This window comes from Panthera onca, chromosome A2 (genome assembly GCF_046562875.1).
Source record: "Panthera onca isolate mPanOnc1 chromosome A2, mPanOnc1 haplotype 2, whole genome shotgun sequence".
Lineage (NCBI taxonomy): Eukaryota > Metazoa > Chordata > Mammalia > Carnivora > Felidae > Panthera > Panthera onca.
In genome coordinates, this window is record NC_138340.1 from 65583486 (window position 1) to 65598432 (window position 14947).

General features: G+C 52.7%; 1 protein-coding gene across 9 annotated transcripts in view; it reads right to left on the bottom strand.

Annotated features, from left to right (window-relative positions):
* Positions 1-5135: 5135 nt before the first annotated feature.
* Positions 5136-14947, bottom strand: part of GRB10 (growth factor receptor bound protein 10) — a 186854-nt gene continuing 177042 nt past the window's right edge. For all 9 annotated transcript variants that reach the window (XM_060632134.3, XM_078442606.2, XM_060632137.3 and 6 more), the window contains 4 exons: positions 14113-14179; positions 13807-13894; positions 7929-8022; positions 5136-5657 (listed from right to left, as the gene is read on the bottom strand). In XM_060632134.3, coding sequence (XP_060488117.1) covers positions 5511-5657; positions 7929-8022; positions 13807-13894; positions 14113-14179 — 396 coding nt within the window. In that variant the 3' untranslated portion in view covers positions 5136-5510. The remainder of the gene's footprint in view (positions 5658-7928; positions 8023-13806; positions 13895-14112; positions 14180-14947) is intronic.

Genomic DNA, 14947 nt, shown 5'->3' on the forward strand with positions numbered 1-14947 from the left:
TCATTTTAGGAGATTTCTCTGGAAGGCATGCGGGCTCAGAGGCAGAGAGAAGAGTTAGTTGGATGATCAACTTCAGCGGCTTGTTGTCATGATCGTGGAATTCACATACGTACTACGTATTCGTTTTTGTCCTCTGGTCTCAAACACAACCCGTGTCTTCTTCCCCACACCAACTTCCTATAAATGGGAGTCCAAGAAGAACTCACCTTACTCCGAGAAGCAGCACCAATGCTCCGTGAAGAGACCCAAAGATAAAGGGAGAAAATGACAGGAAAAACATCAAACAGTAAAGAGCGCTCACTGGAAAAACACTGCCAGGGGCTAGATTGAAACTGCAACTGCATATAATATAAATTTAAAAAGAAATCAAGCAATCAGATCACAGAAGCTCAAAGCAGAGATGCACGCATTCAAGGAGTATGTTCAAGGCAAGGGACACGGCTCTAAACACAAGTAGGAGAGAGGCGCCTGGGTGGCTTGGCCGGTTAAGCGTCCAACTCTTGATTTCGGCTTGGGTCTTGATCTCACAGTTCGTGGGTTCGAGCCCCCTATGGGGTTCCCCACGCTGACATCGTGGAGCCTGCTTGGGATTCTCTCTCTCCCTCTGTGCTCCCCCCCTGCTCATGCTTTCTCTTTCTCTCTCTCAAAATAAACAAACGTTAAGGAGAAGCGGGAGGGCCATACACAGACTTCCTGGCGGTGGAGTCTGCATGGAGGCAGCAAGAGAAGGGATCCCACAGAAACATCCTACGTGACCCGGAGGACATGTTGGAGCCACAGTAGATGAGCCAAAGGGAAATGAGTTAAGAGGGTTTGAGAAAAAGCAAAGGTATTGGAATGCAGGTCAAGGGGACCCAACACACACATAATTGCTGTCTTTGAAAAAAGACCTGCCCTGTGCAGTGACGGGACAAAAATATACACAGATGTAATTCAGGAAACATTTCCAGAGATCAAACAAGATTTTGATGTATCTACAGAGGGAAAGCGCACACTCTCTCCTGGGGGTGGCGGATGACACTTACTGATCAATGTCAACCCCGCGCTTATTCTAGGCTTCCCAGAAAGGGTCACTAGGGTTCCCTCCGGTGCCCCATGTGTCTTGGAGTGCCCTCTGCTGGCCATGCTGAGACCTGCAGCCACGGATGTCCGTCTGTGGTTTTTGCCACCCCAGGTGAGCGGCCCCGTCGTCTACTGTGGGATGACAGACAAAGCCTAACCCTGCAAAATGACTGAGGCTTCATGTGTTTCCTGCCCTTCTTGTTAATGTACAGCTTCCGGTATGAGATGGGGGGGGGGGATACTGAGTTTACCATTTGAAAACCCAAAGCTGTAAGACAGTTTACTTTTGACAGTTAACAAGCTCATGTTTTGTTTTGTTTTTCTTTTAATCATTAAAATCCCTTCCTGTGGCTTTAGTCATCACTCAAAATATGTTTTATTTTTTTTTTAATTTTTTTTTTTTAACATTTTATTTTATTTTTGAGACAGAGACAGAGCATGAACGGGGGCGGGGCAGAGAGAGAGAGGGAGACACAGAATCGGAAGCAGGCTCCAGGCTCTGAGCCATCAGCCCAGAGCCCGACGTGGGGCTCGAACTCACGGACCACGAGATCGTGACCTGAGCTGAAGTCGGCCGCTTAACCGACTGAGCCACCCAGGCACCCCTCAAAATATGTTTTAAAAGCCAATAACAAACCCGACCCAGATCAAGTTGGCCCTTTGGCCCACCTGTTCATTTCCTGGTGGCTTACATCATCTTCTTTGGAGGGACCATGAAATCCACATCTCAGACCCCGGCCGGGTGGTTCCTCCCCTACCTCGGGCTCTGGGTGGACAGAAACAGGTTCTTCCTTGCCATGGTGCCCCCACACCCCCACTCCAGCACACTCTGGTGTCACGGCACCTAGCAGCCTGGTCCGGCCTCCCTCTCTGCCCCCCTCCACGTGCCCCCTCCCCCCACCCGTCTGATTCTCGTCTCCCGCACTATGGACACGCCCCAGCCCACAACACAGACTCCCCACACCTGATCACGCCCCAGCCCCACCGTGATCATGTCACACACACCCGTCTCGCGAGCACACAAATGACAGGGGATCAAATGCCAAAGCTGTGCCCCTGCTGGTGGACAAGCCTGGCCCGTGACAGTATTCCCTCACTCTCTGCCCGGGGTGGGGCGGGAGGCGGTGAGTTAGGCCTGAGTACGGGTAAGGGGTACACCCACCGGGGTCCCTCAAGTGAGGTCCTGGGGCAGCAGAGACCCGGGGCATTCGTTCCCTTGATCTTTCTACCAACTTCTTATTTGACTAGAAAACCCAGCTCTGTCCCACCGCAGCGGGAAAAAAGCCACTGGATTTCTCAGAGGCAAACATCCGTGAGTCTCTTGAGGTGTCTGCAAAACCTGCGTGGAGATCAGACTACCTCCGAAGCACCCCGAGGCGTGCGATTCTGCGGTGTGGGTGCAGGGGGAAGAGGTCGCTGAGAGGATCCTGGCACCAACACGGAGGCACCTGGCCTGTGTCACCGGAGTCCAGAGTCTCTCAACAGGGCCACGCGGGCTCGTGCGTCACACATCAATTCCTTTCCAACTCGTGTTTGACCAGCGCCAAGAAGCACACTGCTGGTAGTCTGTGATTTCCAAAGGTTTTTAGGGGCTTCCCAGCTGGAGGGTTTCAAAACACAGAAACAGACACACGAGCCGTGGAAAATGAAGAACGCTACAGTAATGTTTATTTCTAATTACAAGAAACAGAACGTCAAGTCCCTTATTTGTACAAAAATACCTGAACGTTTACAATTAGGTTCACAAGCCGCAGAGCTATGTACAGAAAGGAGCAAAGCACGTGGAATAAAGGTTTTGTCCCTGAACCCTTTCTGCATTCCCTGAAAATGTTTACAGGTCAGACCACTGCTTGTGCTGTGACATCACCATCCACCTCGAGCAGGTCCTGCCCCGCAAAGGTGAGTCTCTTGGTCAAACCGTCAGGTATTAAGTGCAGAAAAGAGAGGACCAAACAGCTAGACTGAGGCACGTATTTCTTCACGGTTTAGCGAACAAAACAACATTCTAGAACTTAACGACCGAAGGGAACAGACCTCACCCATGAACCTTGAATCCCCGAGGCATTTGGTATTTCCTTCCCAAGAAAGTCCAGGTTGCTACGTGGGGTTTTCGACTTCGGAGAGGAAAATCACAGGCAGAGAGATTAAAAAGTCAACAGGCTATAAAACCCTGAGCTGTCCCGTTTACATTCATGTCATCTAAATATAAAAATAAAAGTTGAACGTCCTTCAGCCCCTGAGTGGCCGGGCCGGACGCCCACATCCTTGAGGGACCGGCTGCTTTCGGGGGGGATCTCCCAGCCACCAGGCCCAGCAGTGAGACAGCTGCAGACTGGGGGGTGGGGGTCCCACCCTCCAGCACTTGACCGCGGCCAAGGAGGTCCAAAAGACTACATCAAACCAGCGATACACAGACTGTGCATCAGAGGCCAGTTTTTGTCTTCCTTTTAAATAAAAGGCAGGTTTATAAATACAAAATGCTGTGGATGCTGTCTATCGGAGAGGGCCGTGAGAGTCTCGTCTTACTGGTCTATGTAAAGAGAAAAAAAAAAAAAAGGAAAAAGAAATCATAGAACTTTTTTAAGGTTCGGCTTCCAACCGGTGAAAAGAAAAATGTCGAATGGTGCGAATAAAGAGCCGATCCAAGGTGAAGGGCCCCGGAAGCTCGCCGCCAGGTAGGACTTGAGAATTACCTACTTGTCAATAGTCTGAAAGACAGAAGTGGCTACAGAAAGAAGAGAACGCAGCTGAGCGCTTATAGTTCAAAACGTTTTACCACAAAGTCTGTATTTGTGTAAGTAGACGTTTCATGGAAGACGAGTAGAGTGAGACCTGTAAAGTGAAATACAGTGTTTCTAGACCCTAGAGTTCCTTCGAGGGCATCTGTGTCACTGAAGCCGGCCACATGTGTCCCACACTGTGGGCACATTCCTCCAGGGGCATGGTGCTGGGTCAGGGCCAGGCCACCTAGTGGCTGGTACCCATCCAGAGGACCAGTCACGTGTGGTGACTGATCTCAGAAAAGGGGACCATTTTCACCACACTAGTCTGTACGCCTGTTAAGGAAGACCCTTCTGCTCTGCAGAGACCGAAGGAAAGGACACGGCCACTCTCACACCTGGTGACTCTGCTAAGGGGCATGCGGAGGGACACTCCAGCCCCCTGCCCCCCGTGTGACTCAGCCCCCCAGAGGGGTAAACAGGGTGCGTTGATAAGACTCTTCAATGCCTATGACTGCTGTGAGGTACTTCTGAGCGCCAGCCGTCTGAGGGGGAGCCCCCGTGTGCACCGGCTCAAGGGGGTTTTCAGCAGAATGGAGGCTATGGAGCGAAGACCTTTAAATGCCAGGCTGCAGACATGCCCTTTCCAATGTTTCCGTCTTTATCACCATGGAAACCCCCCCGGCCACAGCGGGAAGTCAACCAAGTGTCATTTTCCTTTTAGATCCTTCAACCCCCAGAGGGACAAGAGCCAGGAAGGGACCCAGCCACGGTGGGGGGGGGGGGGGGGGAGGGGGGTGAAGAGTAAGGCAGTGATCGCCCTAGAACAGGCTGAAAGGGGGCCCCCCAGCGGCTGGCCCTGGGTGCCCGGTGTGTCCCAGGGACGCTCCCTGCGTCCAGCTAAGGGGCCAGCTGCCGTGTTGTGGAACAGAGCATTTTCCAAAACAAACAAACAAACAAACAACCCAGGTCTCCTGAACTGTGGAGGATAGGACACACAGGTAACAGGTGTGCAGGACATCTGTGCATAGGGGAATGATCGACAGACGTGGTTGCCTGGGTCCACAAAACGTGCCAAATGCCTACCACAGGTGACACCTTTTATTTATTTTTAAAAAAGCTCTTCAAGTATTCTGGGAGGGGCTGGGGGTGGTTTGTGACCTGGGAGCCGAATCCGCCTCCGGCAACTGCACAGGGCCGGCACCACCCTCCGGCAACAACCGGGGGTGGGGGGGCCCCCCCGCAGCCAGTCTCTGGAGCCTGCGCACTGGACGCCACACCCCCTCTGACAGAGGCCGAGTACAATATTGAAAACAAAGAAGGAGTGCAAAAAGTGATCGATACAAAAAAAAGTAAACATATCAGTTTTAATTGTCAAGATTATTCCAGGGCAAGAGTTCACTTCCAATTACTCGTCTCCGGTTCTGGTTCCGACGTGGCCCAGCCGAGACCATCGCTCCGGTTTTCTCTCCCACCTGCACCTGCTCTCCGGCGCCTCCCTGATCTCGCCAGTGCGGAGGGAGACGCTCCTGCCGGCTCCGCAGCAGCAAATCACCGTCCAGTCCAGCGACCGGTCCATCCCGGGCGGCCGGCCCCGACGGACCCACCCCCCCACCCCCCGCCCTCCCCAGGGTGCAGAACAACAGACGTGTGCTCTTCGCGACGTACACCCCCCTCCCTCGTTCCAGTGTCAGCTTCCTCCAGGCTCCGCCGAGAGTCAGTGTGAGGTCATAAGGCCACGCGGATGCAGTGGTGCCTCAGTTTGCAAGGCAGGACTCCTTTGTTGAGCTGGTAGAAGTCCACGAGCTGGATCAGGTCGGAGAACTTGGTGTTCCCGTCGTCAAGGCTGAAGTAGATCTGCCCATCATCCTCGCACTACGGGGACATGAGAACACTCACCACGTTAGCGGCCGCCCCTCGGGGAACGCGGCGGCGCGAGTGTGGGGTCACCGCAAGGCGTCGCTGGTAAGAGCAGCTGCGGAAAGCGCCTCCCCAGCCCCCCGCGTGTTTGGTGGCTATTTTTTATCAAGGTGGGGGGTGGGGGGCACTCCGCGGTCCCTCCCACAGCGAACGACTTTCCTGACGCCAGGTTGAACTCTGCGAAGGTGACATTCAAGGACTGCAGAGCTCTGGGGCGCCTGGGGGGGGGGGGGGCTCGGTGGGTTAGGCTCCCGCTCTTGATTTCAGCTCAGGTCATGATCTCTCAGTTGGGGAGTTCGAGCCCCCAGTCGGGCTCTGTGCTAACCGTGCAGACCCCGCTCGGGATTCTCTCTCTCTCTCTCTCTCTCTCTCTCTCTCTCTCTCTCTCTCTCTCTCAATAAATAAACATTTTTTTAAAAAAAGGCTGCAAGCGCTGTCATCCTCATGGAGCAAACTGGCTTGAAATGTCTCAGTGGTAAACCCAGAACCTCTTCTTGACTCCAAAATACTGCTGGATGCACAACACACCCCGTTTTCAAGCACAGGGGCTGCAGTCTTGTTGCTCTAAGTCTCAAGCTACCCTGATAACTTCTAGAATTTGGGGTTCTTTGGGCGAACGGCATTACCCACTCTGCCTACCCGTAAGATACGTTTTCACTCGATTTTCGATCTCAGGCAAAGAGAACGAGAACGTCTGTGTCCACGACAGGAGGCAGTGGTAAACAGAACGAACCATGGACGAAGCACTTCTCCTTGGCTGACGATTCCCAGGTTTGCACAGAATGCTTTATGGACTCAGAGCCAGACCCGGTCCCTTCCTCCCACTGGGGTCCAGGGCGAGCCGCTGGCAGCCCTCGGGCTCTCCTTGTCCTTATTTGTAGAATGAAGGCATCGAAACACAGCCAGAGGCGAGGGCACCACAGGACGTGCCCGGCTGGTGGCTTGCTCAGATCCACAAAAGCTACCCAGACAGCCCAGACCTTCTCCAGCCCACGTTTCCTGCCTCTGTGTGACTCCTGGGATGCCAAAATCCTAGGCTCAGGCAAGCTTCGGAAACACCAGGCTCAACAATGTGAAACAGATGCATTCGGTTATGTCGAGCCTTCTGGAACTTTCCGTGGCCGCCAGACTATGAATCCCTGACAGGAAAAGATGTCATCCCCCTCTTTCGGCAGAATATTTCCTGGGTTTGGGCCCCACAGGAAACATTTCAGGAACGTTACTACCACCTGCAGAATCTATCACTTAATTATGCAAAACACCTAATGTCAGTTTTGCATATAGTATCCCCAACTGAATGGTGGCTTCATGGAGGTGCAGACAGCCATCTCCCACAGAAGCGCTCAGTCATGAACTAGAATCTGAACTTTGGAACACCAAAGAGAGACAGAACTTACGCTTGAAAAATCTAACAAAAATTTTCTTTAAAAAAATGGTGCTGACTGACGTATTTGGTAATGATGTTTTCACAGCTGTTCAAAGGTAGACTCTTTTTTTGTTTCTTTTTAACGTTTATTTATTTTTGAGAGAGAGAGAGAGAGACGGAGAGTGAGCGGGGAGGAGCAGAAAGGGAGACACAGAATCTGAAGCAGGCTCCAGGCTCTGAACTGTCAGCACAGAGCCCGACGCAGGGCTCGAACTCACCAACCATAAATCGTGACCTGAGCCAAAGTCGGATGCTTAACCAGCTGAGCCACTGAGGTGCTCCTGTTTTCTGATCCAAGGACCGAGTGAAAGTGCAATGCAACTTCTCGTTGGGGGCCATGTGACCACGGGTCAGTGTTTGTACAACTTTCTTGGGTCACCAGGTACACACTAGCATAAATCAGACCAATCCTCAGATTCGAGTGGCGGAGAGTCAAACCTACCGTGAAAACCCTATCTTGTGCCATACGTGCCCCGGCGCCAGGCTCCCCGGCTCAAGGCTCTGTCATACGTCTACCCGCCACCTGACCTCGCTCTTCCCCATTGGTGCCGAGTCAGCTACAACGCGGGTGGGCCTCAGTGCAACGCCACCATTTTAAATATTATTTCTGCGGAAATGCCGTCCCCAATGTCAGACAACAGCCCTCTCCAGAGACTCTTGCAAGTATCCCTCTTGTGAGCTTGGGCCTGTCTGATGCCTAATGATCTGTAGTTTGGTTCGTTTGGAATTTGAAAATTCAGGAAGCATGGACCCAGAAAACGAACAAAAACAAGGCTTGGTGTGATGTGACCGATACTTACAGGAAGGATCTGGAAATTTTTAATTTTCTGATGATGACACAGCGTGAGCACAAAAGCCTTTGGATTGCTCTGGCTGTCTCGGAGGAGAAAAAGCCTGGGAATGGAAAAAGATCAGCTGATGGTAAACTTTTAAAATGCAGACTTTTTAGACGCGTAGGTATATGTGTGCACCTGTGCATACACATATACACACACTCACACATTTCCCTGCTCCTGCTGCTAAGACAGGCTTGCAGCCACGATGCCTTAGTATCCGGGTGGCCTGCGGTGGCTGCAGGGACCTCGCATCCAGCCTGGTTTCTGAATATCACCCTGCACTGAAAGGACCCAGAGCTCCTTGGAGATGCAGTGGACTCTAGGGCCACGGCAGGGAAAGAATATGATGTAGCTGGAACATTTTGTGCCGGAAAGTAATACGTTCAAAGGGTCATGATCCAGGAGGCAGCATCAGAGGTTAAGTATCAGAAGTGACAGGTTATAACCCAGAGGATAAAACAGGAATCCGTGAGTATATACAGATATTACAAATAAACAGACGACGAAATTAACAGCGGAGAGGAGAAAGCGCTTCCTGAGAGCAGAAAGGAAGCTAACTAGGTCGGGAACGATGGGCTAGAAACCGTCTAGCAGGTTACCACCGATCAAGACGATTGTTAATGGGCGTGAACATCAGCAGATGAAAATTGGTGAAAAACAGTCTTTTCAGTCTCAAACCATCATCCCCCTAATACGTATTTATTACAAAGGGAAACACAGTGACCGTCCGTCAGAGAAACCCGGTCAATACCGTCACCACCAAGCATTCGAGGCACCTGCACCGGGAATGAGACAATCCTCCTGACTGTGCACCACCAGTGACTCGATGTCCCTTCCTGCAAAGTGGTGACCAGCTGAACCCCGAGCGACCAGACACGTTCAAGCCAAGGGGCACTCTGCAGTTCCTGGCTTCTTCCCAGACCAAGTGTCGACAAAGGACAGAAAGGCTAAAGAGACACACCGTGTAGGGAATATTTAGAATTAAGGGTTTTCTTCTTTTCCCACAAAGGATGTAATCAGAACCACTAGGAAAAGTTGGAGTAAGTGTGCATATTGGATACCAGAACCACACGGATGTTTACTTCCTAATTTTTTTTAATTTTTAAAAAGATGTTTATTTTTTAGAGAGAGACAGAGCATGAGCAGGGGACGGAGAGAGGGAGAGAGAGAGAGAGAGAGAGGGAGACACAGAATTGGAAGCAGGCTCCAGGCTCCGAGCGGTCAGCGCAGAGCCCGACGCGGGGCTAGAACTCACGAACTGAGAGATCATGACCTGAGCCGAAGTCAGACGCTTAACCGACTGAGCCACCCAGGCGCCCCTAGTTCCTGGTTTTTCAAACGGTACTCTGGTTATGTAATAAGACAAGTCCTTGTTCTTAGAAATTTCCTACTGGGATAAGTAGGAGACAAGGGACATCATGCTGTAACTTACTCCCAAATGGTTCAGACAAAAAAAGGAGGAGGGAGGGGAGGAGAGAGACTATGATAAACCAAACAGGCCACCGTGTAGACGGCTGGGGAATCTGAGAAAATGCGTACAGGAATTCATTACGTTCCTCTGGCAACTTTTCCACGATTTGGAATTTATTTCAAGATAAAAAAAAAAAACCACATACAAATCAGAAAAGCACAAAGAAGGACTGGTCTTTGCTTTCACATGAGCACACCGGGCAGTGGCTGCAAAGACCGTTAACGCACCTGAGAAAGGAAGAGAAAAATGTCCCAACGCCAGCATCCAAGTGACACGGACCTAAGCCTGCTTTTCAAAGGTATTAAAACCAAACTCTGAGTCACCAGTGAAGCCATCATCAGCCTGAAATGTTAAGATGGAAAGCAGCTAACTAGACTGGAAAGTCCTGTATCAAAGAGGCCAAGAAGGGGCGCCTGGGGGGCTTAGTCGGTTAAGTGTCTGACTCTTAATTTCGGCTCAAGGTCATGATCCCATGGTCGTGGGATCCAGCCCTGCGTCGGGCTCTGTGTTCACAGTGCAGAGCTTGCTTGGGATTCTCTCTCTCTCTCTCTCTCTCTCTCTGCCCCTCTCCTGGTTGTGTTTTCCCTCTCTCAAAAATTAGTATTTTTTTAAAAAAGCAAGTAAATGTTTTATTTTACTATGGGTCTTCTCAGAGCCTTTAAAATGGGAACATTCACTGTGAGCGCCTGGGGGCTCCAGCTCAGTTTTCCAGCCTTACGAGGACCACATACCCCTGTGTTCTAGAATTTCCAGAAGGCATGTTCTTCAGAACACCGTCTGGGAGACGCCAGCCAGAGCTGCGTCCCACGACTCGAGGGGTGGGCAGGGGGGGACAGTGCTAAGAATCGCAGGACCCACGTGGGGTGTGGGCGTCACACAGCACCTCGAGGGGGCCAGGGGGCCTACCCCCTCCCCTGCGCAGAACCGCACACCCGGTTCTTTGCGTCAAAGATCTGCCTTCAGGGTGATTTCGTTCCAAAGAATCCATCCTTCCGGGAAAAGCCCAGGAGCTTCTAGGGCTCCAGGCTGTCTGACAGGGAAAGCTCAGTGTCTCTGTCACCTTAGTTAGCTCCCTGTCACTTTGTGGCCCCAGAGTAGCCAGGGGAATGGGCACTGTCCCACTGCCTGTGTTTGGGCTCGACCCGGGGAAATCCTGAGGCGACCCCAAAGGCTTGGGTTTTATAGGTCATGCCCAACAGCCACCTGCCGGCAGTGATTACTAACTCAGAGCCTGTGGGCTGAAAAGCGCGTGGCTTGGGAGTCCGCAAGATTCCCAGACCTGCCACGGATCAGCTCCGTGACGCCCGTCCCACAGCCCCGACAAGGAGACTGGCCGCCGGGAAAATGGACCCGTGCACGACAGCGCACGGCCCGTGGGAGCCCGAGGGGACAGCGATCGCCACCAGCAAACCCCAGACCCTGCGTAAAGACAGGCCGCGGGGAAGACTATGTGTCACGACACGCGGCCGGGTCAGGAAGTCTTGAACGCAGCACAGAGAGGAACGTGGTGAGGACGAGGTACAGCGGGGAGGCCCTTAAGATGTGCTCACCAGTGCGCTTGTGGAGACCCAGGAGCTAGCAGGCTATGCCAGGGCCTGACCGTGATCTGGGTCACAGCACGGTCACAGTCACTGCACACATGGACTCATTCAGCCCCAATGGTGACCCTGTCAACGTCCTCATTTATTTCTTTTTTTTCTTTGAGAAAGAGGAGGAGAGAATGTGAGCAGGGGAGGGGAAGAGGGAGAGAGAGAAGCCCCAGCAGGCCCCACACTGTGACGCAGGGCTCAATCCCACGACCCTGGGCTCATGACCTGAGCTGACACCAAGAGGCGGACGCTCAACCGACTGAGCCACCCGGGCGCCCTGTCCTCATTTCATGATGTGGAAAGTGGGACACAGAGAAGTCAGCAGGTTCCCCAGGGTCACACAGCTAGCAGAAGCCACGGACGAACCTTGGCTTCCAGGATTGACAGGGGCACTGGTCAAATCTGAGGAGGTGTATACAGATATTCCTCCGTGGCTGGCGAGCACTGCTAGGGCTCTGAACAGTGCTGCGTGAGCCCCGGGACGGGACCCCTCTCTCTGCCCTGGGGGAAGGGAAAGCTACAAAGAACTCAAATCTGGACAAAGAAGTTTCCTTCTGCCAGTGGAGGAGTGGGGTACAGACAGAGGGAGGTGGAGACGGGGGGCTGCGGAGGGGTAGGGGTGGGGAGGGTCGGGGACAGAGCCAGAGATGCTGCAGGAAATGACATGAGCCACCAGGGGTATTTTAGCAGAGGGGAAGACACAGGTAGATTTGCCCCTGGAAAGATCCTTCTCCAGGTTGTGGGGTGGGCTGCGGGCACAGGGGAAGGGGGCAGGGAGCTCACCCTCTGCAGGAGTCTGCGAGTTGGTGGGGCGTGAGAGTGCGTGCATACACCTGCCCACGCATACATACGCGGACACAGGCACGTGCACACACATATACACACGTACACATTTTGTGTATCTGGGTGCACAGGAACACACGTGCATATAGACACATACATACACATGCACACACACGTGCATTCACACACACAGGTACACACACACACACACACACACACACACGACCGCACCAGGGCATATAGGCACACACAAACACGCACACACATGCATTCACACATAGGTACACACACACACATGACCACACAAGGGCATATAGACGCACACAAACATATAGGTACACACACATGTGCATTCACAGACACAGGTACCCACATACACACGGCCATACAAGGGCATATAGACACACACACACATATATGCACATACACATGTGCATTCACACACACAGGTATAAACACACACACACACACACACTACCACACAAGGGCATATAGATACATACATGTACACACACGTGCATTCACGTGCTGCTCCATCTACCGCGTGACAGGGAACAAGGGAGACAGAAGAGGGTATTCGAGGAACCACAAGTGCACGGCTAGCAACCCACCCGCTCCTCCCACACACAGACACGCAAGAAAGAGCCACAGTAGAAAAGCAGAGGGAGACGGTGGTATCTGAGGAGACCCGAAAGATCTAGCAACCAAAGGCAATTTGTTGGTCCCGATTTGAACCAGCTCAATGTAGAGGATTTTTTTTTTTTTTTTTTGGCAACAATTAGGGAAGTTTGAACACAGATTGGATTTTAGATGATATTAAGGAATTCTTGTTTATTGCATTAAGGGTAACAATGATTTTGTGGCTGTGTCAAAAAACAGAGGTCTTTATTTTTTAGAGACACACTAACTACGTTTACTGGTAAAAATGTGGAATGTCTGGGATTTTAATTTTAAAATATTCTAGGAGGACCCAGGGAGGAGAAGTGGAGGAGAAACCAACAATGGTGGGAAGGGAAACAGACAAACTGAAATTAGCGAACTGATAAAACCAGCAAGGATTAAGTGGGGGCTCACTATACTCTTCTCCCTTGGGTAACTTTTTAAAATTCCCATAATTAAACTTGTAAAAAAAGAAAGGCAGGGAAACCAGAGCCATGCTGAGCAAGACTGGGGCGGGGGGGGGGAGGGGGGGGTGCCGCGGCCGATGGGATATTAGCCCTTAAAAGTACTTGTGCACTGGGGTTTGACCTCTCGTACTCCCGGGACCCGTGACGGCTCCAGTGTGAGTGACCCCAGGATAACCCGTTGGCACACGTGCCCATCTCCCCATCCAGTAGCAACACCCGCCCCCCGCCGGCTGGCCCACGTGAGGACAGGCTCCACCGACTCCCGCCGTGAGCTCGAAGCCACCAAAGTCTGTAGCTGTTTGTTCTCGGCACAATCTGGCTGATAAAATGCACACACTGAAAGGGGTGGGCAAAACTATTTTTCTTCCACTGCCACTGCTTTATTAGTGAAAAATAACTGGCTTGTGGGATGCCTGGGTGGCTCAGGCAGTCGAGCGTCTGACTCTTGGTTTCAACTCACGTCACGATCTCATGGTTCCGCGAGATAGAGTCCCGACACCGGGCTTTTGTGCTGATGGCGTAGGTACTGCTTGGGATTCCCTCTCTCCTCTCTCTCTGCCCTTCCCCTGCTCACATGCTTTCTCTCAAAATACCTACCCCCCGCCCCCCCCAAAAATAGTAACTGGCCGTGTTCTCTGTCTGTATTTCCGCCAAGAGGCAGAACTTGGTAATGGATGGGTGGACAGGATGGGCTGCGATCCTCCCTCTGCCACACTCACTGGCTGTGCCCGGCCCGACACACACTGACCCTGAGCCACACCTCCTCTTTCACAGGAGGCTGTAAGGACTGCCCACCACCCAGATCTCTGAGAAATACGTGCTCGCACAACGAAACCTCAGCAGATGCCCGCTCCCGGACGGCGCCTCCTTACCCGTCCACCAGCCCCTGCTGCTTAATGATCCTGTGTGACTCCTCCCTGGAGATGTGGCCATGAAACCAGTGCTGTGTCCGATGAATCACTGTGGGAGGGAAGACAGAGGAGGGGAGGGTCCTGGCCCGTCCACAGAATGGCTCCCGTGAAGGCACAGCGCACTCGTGATCGGCGGGGGGCCTGATGCCCACGGCTGCACCACTCGTGGTGCCTGCGGGGCCTGGAGGCTTGGAGAAGCTTGGGGGGTGGAGGTGGGGGAATGGGAGCTTTACGAGGAAAAGTCCCAGGCCGGCATGCTGTGCTTACCCGTACTCAGGGTGGACGGCTGGAGGGGGCTTTGGCTGCTGAGGATATTCATCCGTGTACTCCGTTTCTGCAGAAGAAATGCCCGTGTTAGCACTAGGACAGTGGACGGATGCAGCCCGCCAGCCACCGAGGACACATACCTGGGGCGGGGAAGGATGACCACGGAGCAACAGCCACCTGCCACCCTCCATGTCTGACCACCGTTGTTTTGTTTTTAATGTCTTTTATTCATTTTTGAGGGAGAGAGTGGGAGTGTGGGAGGGGCAGAGGATCTGAAGCGGGCTCTGGGCTGCCAGCACAGCCCGACACAGGGCTTGAACCCACAAACTGTGAGATCATGACCTGAGCCGAAGTCGCTCAACCGACAGAGACACCCAAGCAACCCCTGACCACGGTTTTAAAAACAGACGCATCCCGGGGGATTCGGAAGGCACACGCAGTGAAATTCCTGGTAAGTTTTGGGAAAAAAAAGCCTGAGCCACTGAACTCAGGCAGGCCTGGAAACACGGGCTCCAGAGAGTTCTCCACACGCTCTGAAGCTCAGGTTCACGGAACTTTCTGAGCCAGAGCGGTGGGTTCGTGGTTCACATGTTGTGTGTAAATCTTAGAAAGTCTGCAGTCAGGGTGATGTTCTGATTTCTGGAAGTCAGAACGTGAGCCTTCAAGGGAGGAGACCGTCCGGGCCCACGAAGCTGGTTAGTTGCCGAGCCACGATGTGCAACGTCTGTCGGCCTCATCAGGGTGGGCTCCGTGCTGCCCACACATGGCCACAGACCGCCCACCAGCAAGAGCAGCTCCGAGCGGGACCCAAGAGGTCACAGGGCTCTGCTCCTGT